Genomic DNA, 12926 nt, shown 5'->3' with positions numbered 1-12926 from the left:
GCTAGGCCTGCTTCGCTGGCTTTGGTCCATCATTGGCGCCTCTATCCCCATCCACGTCGTTTCAAGATGGCTCGTCTCACCTCGACGGTCGTCGCCCTCCTGGGCATTGCCGGCACTGTGTGCCTAGCCTACCCCCGGGAAGTCCCAGCGTCAAAGGTCTTCCTCAACGGACGCCAGGTTGAGAAGGAATATGACTACATCATCGTCGGCGGCGGCACGGCCGGTCTCACGGTCGCTAACCGGCTGACCGAAGATGGAACGACCACGGTCCTCGTCATCGAGTACGGCCAGCTCAGCAACTCGGCCTCCGTCACGACCGTGACAGGCGGCTTCGCCGGCATGGGCGACGCTTCCCTCATGTTCAACATCCAGTCGGTGCCTCAGCGGAACCTGCGCAACCGCACCATCGCGGTCCAGATCGGCAAGGTCGTGGGAGGCTCCAGCGCCGTCAACGCTATGATGACGGTGCGCCCGGCCGCCGAGGACTTTGACCGTTGGGGATACTTCTTCAGCAAGGCTTCGCATTGGTCCTGGACGGGCTTGCTGCCTTACTTCAAGAAAGCATTGAACTTTGTGCCGCCGGACGAGGAGGTCACGAAGGCTGCCAACATCACCTACGACACTAGTTACTGGGGCACCACGTCGGGAGTCTATGCGGGTTGGCCTTCTTTCCAGTATCCCAGCACTACAGCGCAGATGGAAGCTTTCCGCGGCATCCCCGGAGTTCCCTTCGTCCAGGACAGCGGGGCAGGGCTTCCGGGCGTCTACTGGTACCCGACCTTCATGGACCCGAAGAAGGTCGAGCGGTCGTACGCAAGGACGGGCCATCACGACCAAGCTGTCACCCGGCCGAACTATCATCTCGCCACGGGGTCGAAGGTGAGGAGGATTGTGCTTGAGGGTACGAAGGCGGTCGGTGTTGCGTTTGTGCCGGCAACAGGATCGAGCGCGGCCGAGACGCTGGTTCGCGCAAGGAAGGAAGTCATCCTCGCTGCCGGTGCCATCCACAGCCCGCATATTCTGCAGCTCAGCGGGATCGGTCCGAAGAACCTCCTGACCGCGGCCAAGATCGACACGGTGGTAGACCTTCCGGGCGTCGGGCAGAACTTTCAAGACCACCCCATGATCCAAGCCAGCTTCTCTTGTGAGTGCTCCAACCGGATGACTATTTGTGCTTGTTTTTGGTGCTGACATCTCCCTGTAGACCAACGCTTCAACATCCGGCCGAACCCCAACGACATGTTTTCCAACGCGACCTTCCGCGCCTGGGCACAGCAGGTCTGGGCCGCCAACCGCACGGGTCCCAACTCCATCGCCACCGGCAACTCCGCCGCCTGGCTTTCCTTCCCCGTCATCTCCTCCCGTGCGGACGAGATCGCAACGGCGCTCGAAGCCCAGAATCACGCGGCCTACCTCCCCTCCGACGCCGACGAGACCGTCGCCGCCGGCTACCGCGCGCAGATGCTCGCCTATGCGGCCGCGCTCCGCAGCAACGGCTCCGCCTTCTACAACCTTGTCATCACAGGCGGCCCGAGCAACGGCATCCTGGTCGACCTGCACCCGCTGAGCCGGGGCACCGTCAACATCGACACCTCCGACCCGTGGAACCGCCCGCCGCGCGTCGACTACCGCGCCCTGTCCAACCCGCTGGACGCGGTCGTCATGGCGGAGCTTGTCCGCTTCACAAGGCGGTATTACCTCGAGAACCCGCTCACCAGCGCCTGGGGCCCGACCGAGATCTCGCCGGGCAGGAACGTGCAGACGGATGCGCAGTTTGCGGAGTGGTTGGAGCGCACGCTCAGCCCGACGGAGTACCACCCCTCGGGCACGTGCGCGATGATGCCGCGGGAGCTGGGCGGCGTGGTGGATGAGGAGCTGAAGGTGTATGGTGTGGAGGGGTTGAGGGTGGTGGATGCGTCGATTATGTCTACGCTGGTTGGTGGGAATACCTGCCAGACGGTGTATGCTGTGGCGGAGAAGGTAGGTCATCTTGGACTGTTCCCCCGTGTCTACTTCTGCTCCAAGGAGGGTACTAACGATCCATCTTCCAGGCTGCGGACCTCATCCGGTTCGGCGCGCCGAAGGCTCTGGAGTAAATGGTTGGGGTGTGATATCGGGGTTGAAAAGGGGTAGCAACCCCTATTCGATGCGTCGGTTTTCATGCTCAGAGCTCAGGGGTCACAGACATATGTCCAACAGAACTCAAAAAGGGGTGCCAAATAAGAACATTGTGATTTACAGTAACCCAGACACCGGACACCGGAGATGAGGGGTCAAAGCCGTAGTGAACTACCCAGTAGGACCATCCCATCAGTGTCTAATTCCATTTAAACGATTCCATCCCCATCCATGCCCCTCAAATCTGATTTCTCAACTCCTGTCCCGCGAGGAACCTCCTCAAATTATCCACAATCAACGCCTCCGCGCCCTGCGGCCTACCCCCCGCCGCGTGCGGCGACAAAACCAAATTCTTCGCCCCGTACAACTTATTCCCCTCGGGCAGCGGCTCCGTCTCAAACACATCCAGCGCCGCGCCGCCAATCCTCTCCTCCTCCAGCGCCTCATACAGCGCATCCTCATCCACCGACATCCCCCTGCCCACATTCACCACCCACGCATGCCTCGGCAGCAGCGCCAACCTCTCCCTGTTGAGCGCATGCTTGGTCGTTTCATCCCCCGGCAAGATCATCACCAGCGCGTCCGTCTGCGGGAGCAGCTCAGGCAACTTGTCCTCCCCAAACACCTGCACCCCGCCCCTGACTCCCGCCGAGCGCGCGACGCCGGTTACCTTTGCGCCGAGGGCAAGCAACAGCGGGGTGAGCTTCTTTGCGATGTTGCCGAACCCCCAGACCAAAATCCTCGCGTCCCGCAGGGTGCGGAAAGTCCCCGGCTCGCGATCGGGCTGCGGCCCGCCGAGGTGGCCCGGCCATTTCCCCTGGCGCTGGAAGTCACGCATCTCGTGCAGGCGGCGGGCGGCGCAGAGGAGCAGGGCCAGGGTGTGCTCTGCGACGGTGGCGTCGTGGAGGCCGGAGCCGGAGGTGACCACGACGCGGGACCGGTCGAAGCCGGCGGACAGGACGTCGTTGGGGCCGGCGGCGAGGGATTGGATCCACCGCAGGTTGGGCATGTTTTGGGCTGCGAAGGCGAGGTTGGCGGGCGAGTTGGACCAGGTGACTAACACGGTGGCGTCGAGCAGGTCCGAGGGGATTGTGGGCGCTTTGGCATCATATTGGTGGAGGGTGACGGTGGGGAAGCCGGAGATGCTGGTCTCGTCGATTTTGAGGGTGTTGGGGTAGAGGAGCTTCATGGTGGTGGTGGCAGACAGATAAATGGTGGTTGATGTTCGTGGTTGATGGTGATGAGAGATGCTCCTTGAATGAATGAGACTGGATCAACAGACCGGTTCGGATTCTCTCGTATCAGCCACTCTTTTGTGTCTTGCAGATTCGAGAATTGTCTCGGGGTGGGAAGGGCCTGAGTGAGAGCTCGGGTGGAGGAGGTGCCACAGCGCGGGACAGCGGAGGTTCGGAGTTACACAGTGGAACCCCAAACTTCCGGCCGGACAAGCTCCGTTCTCGGCGCCGTGGGGCCGGCAGTTATGTGTGACCACAACCCGAGCTCCTGTCTTTAGGGGGGATGTCGTGATAGAGTCCCAACAAACACAAAAATGTCTCTTACTTGGATCATGGCATATATATCCGCTGCACGGTACACAGACGGGGAGTTTCTGAATAATTATGCTTTGCAACGCTGGGAATCTCCAAAGCTGTTTACAGGTCGCAAGCGCTTGAGTCTCGGAGGAATCCCTGAATTATCATTGTCTAATTTGAGAGGCCTGTCCACCCCAGATACTTTGACACCCCAGATTCCTGTCGAAGCTTCCAAGCAGCACTCCCGACGTGACTGACCAGGTGCTCTCGAAAAGATTTCACGTCCCGGTACGACGTCGGCATGTCCAATTTGATGTCCTCCAAGCGCGGTGGCCTTGGAGAGGTGGCCGAGTTCCAAGTTGCCATCTTGAAAGAAAGCGCGTCGAGACGAAGCTTATGCACCGTATCCACGCACGCCTTGCACCGGAACATGGTGTCCGCAGAGGTTCCCGACGTACTGTAAACATGTTGTGAGAAGAATATTTTCGCCCACTCGTATGGGTGGTTGTCCAGGGGTTTATCAGTCATCGTGAAAGTGCATTTTGATGCGGGGCAGCGCCGTTGTCTCGTCTCATGTCCATCCGAATTGATCCATCGACGGGGGACTTGCACAAACTTCCCCTTCTCCTCGAGCTGCTGGAGCTCCTTGGCAAATGGACAGTACTCCCCCTCTTGGTACTCGCTCGGCGGGTAGACCTTTTCAGGCGGCACAGGTCCGTACTTAGACAAGGAGGAGTTGTGAATTTGTGTGGTTGTGGACGACGTTGAGTTCCCCATGTTTGGGGTGACTGGATTGGTACCAGCGGGGAGCTTGAGTGGCCTCTTCCTATGGATGTACGGACACCTGTCGCCTTGTGGACATTCCTGTATCATCTTGTAGATGGGACTAACAAGCTTAGCCATAAGTATTCCACGTAGTATGACATTGGTTTTTGTGCATACCATTCAATTCCCCCGGTTGACAAGCCAGGCTCGATCGGCTTCCGAACGGATAAGCGCTGAAATTGATCGTGCAAGGCGTTCACTGTGCCGGTTCGTGTCTCCTCACTAGCCTTGAAGACGTCGGCAAGGGACTGGCGGATCGATTCCTCTGGTGATCCACCTGTCGGCAAAGCAAGGAGCCCAGTAAGCACTTTGATCGTATTGTCCTGGAGCTTGATGACCATGTCCTTGAGCTGGGCAATCCCAAGCTCATCTCCCCGTTGGAATGCCTCCCCATGGGCTGCGACTCCGGCGTCATACTCCCTCCGCACGTCTTGTCGACCAAGTTGCAGGCTGTTGCCGACTTTTTGATGTTCCTCTTCGTATCGGATGATGGCCGATGATGATTGTGACTCAGCTTCTTTGGCCTTTCTTTCTCGACGCCTCTCGCGGTAGTTGGTGAAAGAATCGATGGCTGTGGCGAAGCCGCTGATGATGGTGGATACAGCTACGGCGACTTCTAGTCCGGACATTTTTGTTCCTTTATATGAGGGTATGGATGATGTGCTGGTAAAGACGAAATGCGGTCGGACTGTCAAGGGATCAATTACACTGGCATGTGCTTCATAGAGAGCCAACACCCTGACGATTCTTAGTATTAAATATCAGATACTCTGAGCCCTGCGCCAACACGACGCCATCCAGCTCAACCATCCCATGAGCTCACTAGAGCACCCGACCATGCTTGGGGCTTCTAGGCTCACAGTGATGGAGAGCCAAGAGAGACAGCTGACAACAAGCTGAGGTTGTTGACATCACACCACCCATCAGCTAACTCGGCTTATTGGGCCTAGGGTGCTGTGCCCAGGTCAAACCTTGAGGCTGTGCCAACACTAAGCCCTGGGAGGCAATTGCTTTCTCATCGTCGTTGTAAATTTCCGTCAGTTTCTCACATTTCCCTCTCCAAACCGACAGGAAACCTATAAGTAGAGGCTTGTTGATGTCCGTGTGTTGAGGGTGTTTGTTTTGTTCAGGGGTTGAATGCACAGTGTCCAGCGTCAAGTATTGGCATGCCTTTGCGAAATGTATGTTGACGGCGGCGGATTTGCCATGACCTAGCTGACTTAATAGTTTATTCGTTCAATCCCTGGCATCCTATCCCATTGAAGCAGTTTTACCCTTTCGATTCAGTTCGAGTTATCGTGGTCAAATAAATTCTGCTTGGTGTTTGTTGGATGTTCCATTGTTCTGGACGCTCAGGATTCCCACAGTGTGGGAAATCGTGCAGCGCAACCTGCTGGTCCCCCGGCGCAACGCTACACGGGCCCCGCCGCTGATTGCCCCTCCATCAAGATTTTCTCGGAGCACATGCCGGGGCGGGACGCCGGGGCTTAATGACTGATGAGCCATTTGTCTCCGGCATTTCTCACCGTTGTCTTGAATAATTACAAACTCTTGCCGTCATCAGAGGTCTTACTTGCTGTCTTGTTTTATCCTAGCTTGTTCCCACCAACTCTAACAAACACAAGAGCAATGTCGGCAGACATCCTCACCAGCATCCCACTCACCTCCCTGCCCCGCATCTCGCAGGGCAAGGTCCGGTTCGTCGTCTCCAGCTGCAGCCCTGCAACGCCTCCATGCAATTGTGTTAGTCCCATCCGCTGACTAGTATCGACAGCGATCTGTTCGAGCTCCCTAATGGCGACAAGCCAACATTGCTCTTTGTCACATCAGGTAGAGCACCTGCTCTGTAATTCAGAAGTGCAGAAGTTAATGTCATCAGACCGCATCAGTGCTTATGATGTCATTCTCAAGGTGCGTGACCAGAAGCAGAGCTGGATTCCTTCAACCCCTGACATCCAGACTGACTCACCTCTCATAGAACGGCATTCCCACCAAGGGCACCATCCTGACGCTGCTCTCGGCGAAATGGTTCGAGGTCCTGTCGGCCAACGTGCCGGGCCTGAAGCATCACTTCCTCCATCTCGGCCCGCCCGCTACCCCTGGGCTGGTCACCCCTGAGGAGCAGAAGATGCTGCGCGGGAGGTCCATGACTGTTCGGTGAGCGCTTTCCGACACATCCCGATGGACTGATATCAGACGCTGACATTCTTTAGGCGGTTGAAGGTCTTTCCCATCGAGGCCATCGGTAGGTCCTGGTCCCTAACAAGAAAACCCCCCTTACGTTACCATGGACACTACTAACAGAACGACACAGTGCGCGGCTACATAACAGGTAGTGCCTGGGCCGAGTAAGCTCCAACAACACCATTTCCTCATCATCAAAGCTAGGCCAAAGTGTGCTGATACCATGCCAGGTACCAAAAGACCCAAACCATCCACGGTCTCCCCGGCCCCGTGGGCCTGCAGCACTGCTCCCGCCTTCCCGAGCCCATCTACACGCCTTCAACAAAGGCGGAGCTCGGCGACAAAGACATCAACATCTCGCCCGAAGAAGCGCGCAAGATTGTTGGCGAGAAGTATGCGGATCGCATCGAGCAGCTCGCGCTGGCTTGCTACAAGGCTGGGGCTGCGTATGCGGAGGAGAGGGGCATCATTATTGTGAGTTTCTTATTGCATACGTTCCTGCTGTGGTTGTGGCTCGGACTAATGTGACTTGTAGGCCGACACCAAGTTTGAGTTTGCTCTGGACGAGGAGACGGATGAGATCTACCTGGTTGACGAGGTCCTGACGTATGCTTCTATCCAACAATGGGCGATCGCAGGCCGGGCTGTTGCTAACTGCCATGCCAGACCCGACTCCTCCCGCTTTTGGAGCAAAGCCGATTACGAAGGTACGTCTCATAACTTCCTCCTCCTCCTCTGAGATAACCGAGCGCTAATACCATCTACAGTCGGCAGAGAGCAAGATTCATGTACGCTCTCCTCTCCCTCATACCCATCACCCACCATCTGTTGTTGTACTAACACCCATCCAGTCGACAAGCAGGTCCTTCGCAACTGGCTCACTGCCAACGGCCTGGTTCGTACTCTCCTCCACCCCCTGGCACAGTGCTACCCCATGGTTCTGACACAACCCGCAGAAAGGCAAGCCCGACGTCGAGATGCCCCCCGAGGTGGTTGAGAAGACCAAGGGGAGGTACAGCGAGGTGTTCAAGCTCCTGACAGGGGAGACTCTGGAAGAGGCTCTCGCGAAACTGGATGCTTGAATGGCAGACGGACTGCCCGTACCCGCATCCTAGGGAACGGAGAATGGAGTGTTGCGCCGAGTATGCGCATTTCTTTGGTGTCCAATGGTTACGTCGGAGGAGGAGATGAAGGGTCGTGGGTTTTGAAGTACCTGGCAGAGGCTAGAAAGTAGAACCAACAGAGTTTATAGAGCCGACAAGCATGATTTCTGGATCTCAGACTTCGGCGGTTGCAAATGCCTGCCCGCGGTCAATGAGACAATAATGCCGGCACTTTTTCTTATGCAGCTCGGGACTGTAAAGGTTCCTTCAACAAGCCCAGCGGTCATCGTTTCCTTGAGTGACATAACTCTCACAAACTCTTCGAAAATTGCAGCCCCTGTTTAATACATGAACTGCTGAGTCTGCTCAGTGAAATCCGTGAACCTAAACGACTAGGCCATAGCCACGCACGCTCACCCTGTGCACAGAGAAAGGGAGAGAAGAGAGAGACCACTCAAACATGAAGCACATACATGACCATGACTACAAGCAACCCGTCCACATCAAATCCTGGCATGTACTCCCAAACGATGGTAACTACTGTCGACCATCTCCACCGAACCCGGAGTAAAGTTCCCCTCCGTCCCCTCTCCATTCATCAATTCACCCCCCGGGCGTGTGGCTCAGTTGGTAGAGCGTTCGCTTAGCATACTCCCGTGTATGCGAAAGGTCCTGGGTTCGATTCCCAGCTCGTCCACATCTCATGAGAGAATGCAGCTCCACTGGAAGTCCTCTTTTTTTTCCTATTATGTCCGCAGTCAGGTACTTAGCACTGAGAACATTTGATCGTACATCCTAAGGCGCATCGCCTTTTTCGTACATACTGTGACTGTTGCGTACTGATGTACGCACGGTTCCACATGAGCATGACTCATGGGGAGAGAGAGATGGAATGTTCCTAACAAACCACCAAGTAACTCATCATGACGGACGCAGAAGACAAAGTTTAGCCTCAACCCATCCGAGCCTTCGTCCATTTCCATTTTTTCCTCCCTTGTCCTGACACGTGATACGACAAAAGATGTCCACATCACACCGTTCACCACGGGAAAAATTCATTTTATATCGTCCACGAAAAAAAGGTCTACCTCCCATCCCAGAAACCCTCAGAATCCATTATTCCTTCCAACCCCCTTTTATGTCATGACATGAGAAAAATCGTGATTCATGGCTGAGTCAAAGCGGGCATCATCCCGTCTTCGTCTATATATCCACACCACTTCCACATTGCACACCCATCCTCTTCTCTCTTCCACAGTCCACCCTTTACTGAATGCCAGCCAACTTCAGGACCTGCTCATTGTTGGCGAACAGATCCCGGTTGGCATTGTACAGGTGGAAGACCGTCTTGCGAACAAGCTCGCGAGTCTCGTCATCGAGCTGGTCGGCCGGCGGAGCCAGGACCGACTCGAAGATGGGGATGAGCTTGGGCGTGAGCTGCTGGATCGTGGGCTCGCCATTCTCGTCTGTGTCTTGTTAGTCATGTTCAACCTCCCACTCTTGTCTCGTGGTAGCAACTTACAAAGCTTGTAGATGCACTTGTAGACGGGGGCGTTCTCCTCGTAGTCGTCCTTGAGCGGCAGGAGGTCGACCAGGGCAGGGAGAACATCGCCCAGAGGGATCCGATCAGGGTGGGCCAGGATCATGCGGGTGAGGCAACCAGCCGCGTTGTCCTTGGTGCGGGCCTCACGCACGGGCAGCATGCTCTCGAGCTTCTGGAGGATGGTGGTGTAATGAGGCAGGTAGGTGTTGCTGTCCGTGGAATGGTAGATGAGCTGGCCAGTGGCGTAGGCAGCGTTGCTCTTGGTCTCGGGATCCGTGTCTGACAGACGCTTGAGCAGCAGCTTGAGAAGCTTCTCCGTGTAGGGGCTAACGGCGGCCTCCATGTTGGCGGCGCACTCGGCGATGACGCCAACAGCAGTCGACCTCTCAATGTTCTCCGACTCGGAAGCGGCGAACTTGAGGATCGGCTTCTCGAAGATCTTCCAGAGCTCGGCAAAGGCGGGGCCGAGAGCAACGGCCAGGCCGATGATGACGTCCAGGGCCGTATCGATGACGAGCCAGTCGTACTCGGAAGAGCCCTCGACCTCCTCCTGCTCCTCATCCTCATCACCCAGATCCTGCTGGCAAGGATGCGAACGGGTGATGATGGTCGAAATCACGGTAACAACCTCTTTCATAAAGTCACCCTGAGCCAGGATGGCGGGGCCGCAAGCCTTGAGGGTAGCGGCAACGTTGCGGTTGATCTCGGTGACAACAGACCTGGAACAGTTAGCGTTGTGCTTGGTTGAGAAGACCCAACAATAAAAATTATGAAACAAATAGATCAGAGATAGAAAAGGTACGTGTTCTCAGCATCCGCAGAGCGTCTGAGTGAGCTGGGTAATAACGTAGTGTGGTCATCATGCAAGACGAAGAAATGTGAAAAGGAACGCTAGGTACGTACCGTTCGCCTTCCTCGTGCCAGAGCTGAAGGGTCGCCTTGGAGACAATCTCGCCAAGCTTGACAAGAGTGGTCGTAGGCTGCTGCTTGAGGGGAAGGCCAGGCTCCCAGGAGGTGCCGGTCTCCTGCTCCATCAGCTGCCAAACGCGAGCATACGACCTCCAGAGGGTAGCCATGGCGGCCTTGCGGCAGCCCTCATAAGTATGCTCGGCGAGGGGAGAGATGTTCTCGATCGCCCTCTCGAGATACTCGGTGATTTCCTGGGGACCGCAAGAGTACGTGATGATGTCGCCCAGGATCTCGATGGCCACCTCCTTCTCAAGGGCCTCCATGGAAACACCAAAGTCCGCGTACGAGTCGTCATCATCATCCTCATCCATCCACCCATCGTCCTCGTCATCAGTCCTGATCTTGATCTTCTTGCCGCCGGTGATGACCTCATTCTGGGTGCCAACGATGTTCTTCTCCTCCTCGGTGAGGGTGAGGGTGATCTCCTCCTCCTCCAGCTTCAGGGCCTCAAACAGGCCCTTGAAGACACCAGGAAGGAAGGGCGCGAACTCCTTCTCGTAGACCTTGGCCAGGGAGCTCCACAGGATGAAGGCGCTCTCGCGCAGCCTGCTGTTGTCCAGGTGAAGGGCCTCCTCGCTGGAGCGCATCAGGTCGACAACGTACGGCTGGAATGCCTCAGGGCCGACGGCAGCCGCGATGCGGCCGATCGAGTCGAGGACACCGCTACGAAGGGACAGGTCATCCTCGGAGTCCTTGATGGTGAGGTAGGCACCCAGAGCCTGCATGGTCTGCTCGAAGTAAGGCTTGAACTCGGTGCCCAGGCACTCAGCGATGGCACCGATGGCACCTGAAGCGGCAACCTTGATCTTGTAGTTGTCATGAGAGATGAGAGAACCGATGTGCTGGATCAGCTCAACGGCATTCTGCTGCAGGAAGACGGGGTCGAGGCCGTCAGACATGGCATCGAGGGCACCGCAAACGGCGCGGATGATCTCGACGTTCTTCTTGGCGAGGTTCTCGTCCCCGGTGGGCTGCATGGCAGCCTGCAGGTTCTTGAACAGGCTGGTCAGGATAGCCTCGTTGAAGGGGGACATCTCCTCGGCGATGTCATCGGCAAGGCGGGCAAGGCCGATCAAGGCGGTATGGCGAACGCCGACGTCCGGGTCGTTGAGAAGGTTAATAGCCACGGGCATGATGGCCTTGATCTGGGAGGCAATGAAGTCGGGGGCGCCCTCGACGACGGTGCCCAGGGCCAGAATGCCGGCTTTGCGGTAGCCAGGATCCTCCGAGGTGGCGAACTTGGGAAGGGCGTCCAGCAGCGGCACAATGACCTGGCGCGGCGGCAAGTCGGTAGCAAGCTGGTCGAGCAGGGCCAAGGCCGAGCGGGGAGGGTTCATGTTGTCGTCATCGTCATCGTCGTCGATCTCGGTGAGGATGAGCAAGCTCTTCTGGGTAAGCTCGCGGCCCATGTCCTTCATGCCCTGGATCTTGATGCGACGGTAGCGGACGACCTGGGCCAGGAAGCCCAGGGCCTGCGACCGGACATCTTCGTCGACCTGCTTGTTGGCAGCCAGGTCGATCATGAACTGGACAAGGTCCTTCAGGTACTTGCCAAGGAGAGAGGACTCGTAGGCAAGGAACTGCTGGAAGACCTCGAAAGCCTGACCGATCTTCTCGTCGTCGTTGGAAGACACAGCGTCCTTGAGGACGTCGACCATGGCCGGGATGAGGCTCTGGAGCATCTCGACGGGCTGCTCTTCCTCGAGAGGCTCAAAGAGCAGAAGCATGGCACCGATAGCCATGAGGGAATTGATGCGGACGTCGGCGCTGTGGGGGTCCCGGAGGGTGTGGCTGAAGAGTTCAAGCAGCTTGGGGATGTGGTCACTGAAGGAGGTCGGGCTCTCCTCGAGAAGGCTGTAGATGATGTAGGATCCAACCTCGCGCTGGGCGACCTCGTTGCTGGTGGCCAGAGTGAAGAGGGCCGGGATGAGCTCGGTCCACTCGCCATCCTCGAGGTCGAGAGCGGCAATGGAGGCGACGAGGCGGGCGTTGGCATGGCGGGTGCGGGGCGTCTGCTCGTTCAGGGTAGCTTGGACGAGGTGCTGGCGCACGGCGGGCTTCTGGCCCTTGGGGATCTTCTCCCAGTGCTTGACGGCGAGGCGGGCAGCCTGGACGGCAGCCTGGTGACGAATGTTGATGTCACCATGAGTAGCGACGATCTCGATGAGGAGAAGGAGAGACTCGGGGTTGGTGTAGTAGTTCTTTTGGAGCTCGGCCGTCACAGCCTTGAGGTTCTCGGTGTTGGCTGTGAATCGCGGCACAGTCAGCATACAGTGAACAACACAGAGACTTGATCTCCTCGTGTGATTTGTGCCTCGGCGACTCCGCGACTGGGAAACTCACGAACTTGCGACTCCTGGAGGAGCGCGGCCAACCTGTCCTTGTCCATGTTTTTTTGGTTGGCCTGTGGCTTTTTTGGGTATGGAAAATGGGGGTATCACAGGAAACAGAAAAAAACGGAAAATGGGCGGCCGACGAGAGAGACACCACCCAGGACTAGAGGAGAGTATTTGAAGATGGCCTGGGGCCCCGACCGTCGCAGAAAATTTTGGTTTTTTCTGAAATTTGGGTGGGACTGATAAGCGATAGGAACTGTTTGTTGCGGGGCAATCCCCAGGGGAGGGGTCGCAAATGCGGGGCAACATGCACCGA

The 12926-nt window shown here is 56.9% G+C and overlaps 5 protein-coding genes and 1 non-coding gene across 6 annotated transcripts; 3 read left to right on the top strand and 3 right to left on the bottom strand.

Moving 5' to 3' along the window:
• Positions 1 to 66: 66 nt before the first annotated feature.
• Positions 67 to 2096, top strand: VTJ04DRAFT_10445 (uncharacterized protein; the record flags this gene model as incomplete). Its single annotated transcript, XM_069358185.1, has 3 exons — positions 67 to 1144; positions 1205 to 1980; positions 2052 to 2096. The coding sequence occupies 3 exons, from the start codon at positions 67 to 69 to the stop codon at positions 2094 to 2096; spliced, it is 1899 nt and encodes a 632-aa protein (XP_069215179.1).
• Positions 2097 to 2356: 260 nt separating this feature from the next.
• Positions 2357 to 3307, bottom strand: VTJ04DRAFT_10444 (uncharacterized protein; the record flags this gene model as incomplete). The annotated part of the gene is made up of 1 exon (XM_069358184.1): positions 2357 to 3307. One exon carries the CDS (start codon positions 3305 to 3307, stop codon positions 2357 to 2359), a length of 951 nt encoding a protein of 316 aa, XP_069215178.1.
• A 737-nt stretch (positions 3308 to 4044) lies between these two features.
• On the bottom strand, positions 4045 to 5104 carry VTJ04DRAFT_10443 (uncharacterized protein; the record flags this gene model as incomplete). The annotated part of the gene is made up of 3 exons (XM_069358183.1): positions 4045 to 4107; positions 4263 to 4536; positions 4593 to 5104. The coding sequence occupies 3 exons, from the start codon at positions 5102 to 5104 to the stop codon at positions 4045 to 4047; spliced, it is 849 nt and encodes a 282-aa protein (XP_069215177.1).
• A 1000-nt stretch (positions 5105 to 6104) lies between these two features.
• VTJ04DRAFT_10442 (uncharacterized protein) lies at positions 6105 to 7741 on the top strand (the record flags this gene model as incomplete). The annotated part of the gene is made up of 12 exons (XM_069358182.1): positions 6105 to 6172; positions 6250 to 6305; positions 6355 to 6386; positions 6454 to 6632; positions 6689 to 6720; positions 6790 to 6823; positions 6890 to 7133; positions 7195 to 7265; positions 7326 to 7366; positions 7427 to 7447; positions 7511 to 7554; positions 7616 to 7741. The coding sequence occupies 12 exons, from the start codon at positions 6105 to 6107 to the stop codon at positions 7739 to 7741; spliced, it is 948 nt and encodes a 315-aa protein (XP_069215176.1).
• Positions 7742 to 8374: 633 nt separating this feature from the next.
• VTJ04DRAFT_t143 lies at positions 8375 to 8459 on the top strand. Its single transcript has one exon. It is a non-coding gene; the product is annotated as a tRNA-Ala (tRNA).
• A 569-nt stretch (positions 8460 to 9028) lies between these two features.
• VTJ04DRAFT_10441 (uncharacterized protein) lies at positions 9029 to 12663 on the bottom strand (the record flags this gene model as incomplete). The annotated part of the gene is made up of 4 exons (XM_069358181.1): positions 9029 to 9228; positions 9285 to 10024; positions 10209 to 12519; positions 12618 to 12663. The coding sequence occupies 4 exons, from the start codon at positions 12661 to 12663 to the stop codon at positions 9029 to 9031; spliced, it is 3297 nt and encodes a 1098-aa protein (XP_069215175.1).
• Between the last annotated feature and the right edge of the window lie 263 nt (positions 12664 to 12926).

The sequence above is a fragment of the Mycothermus thermophilus genome (assembly GCF_041956435.1).
Source record: "Mycothermus thermophilus strain CBS 625.91 unplaced genomic scaffold VTJ04scaffold_7, whole genome shotgun sequence".
In the NCBI taxonomy this organism is placed as follows: Eukaryota; Fungi; Ascomycota; class Sordariomycetes; order Sordariales; family Chaetomiaceae; genus Mycothermus; species Mycothermus thermophilus.
The sequence above is the reverse complement of the archived record's forward strand: the minus strand, read 5'-3'. Positions and strand labels throughout refer to the sequence as shown.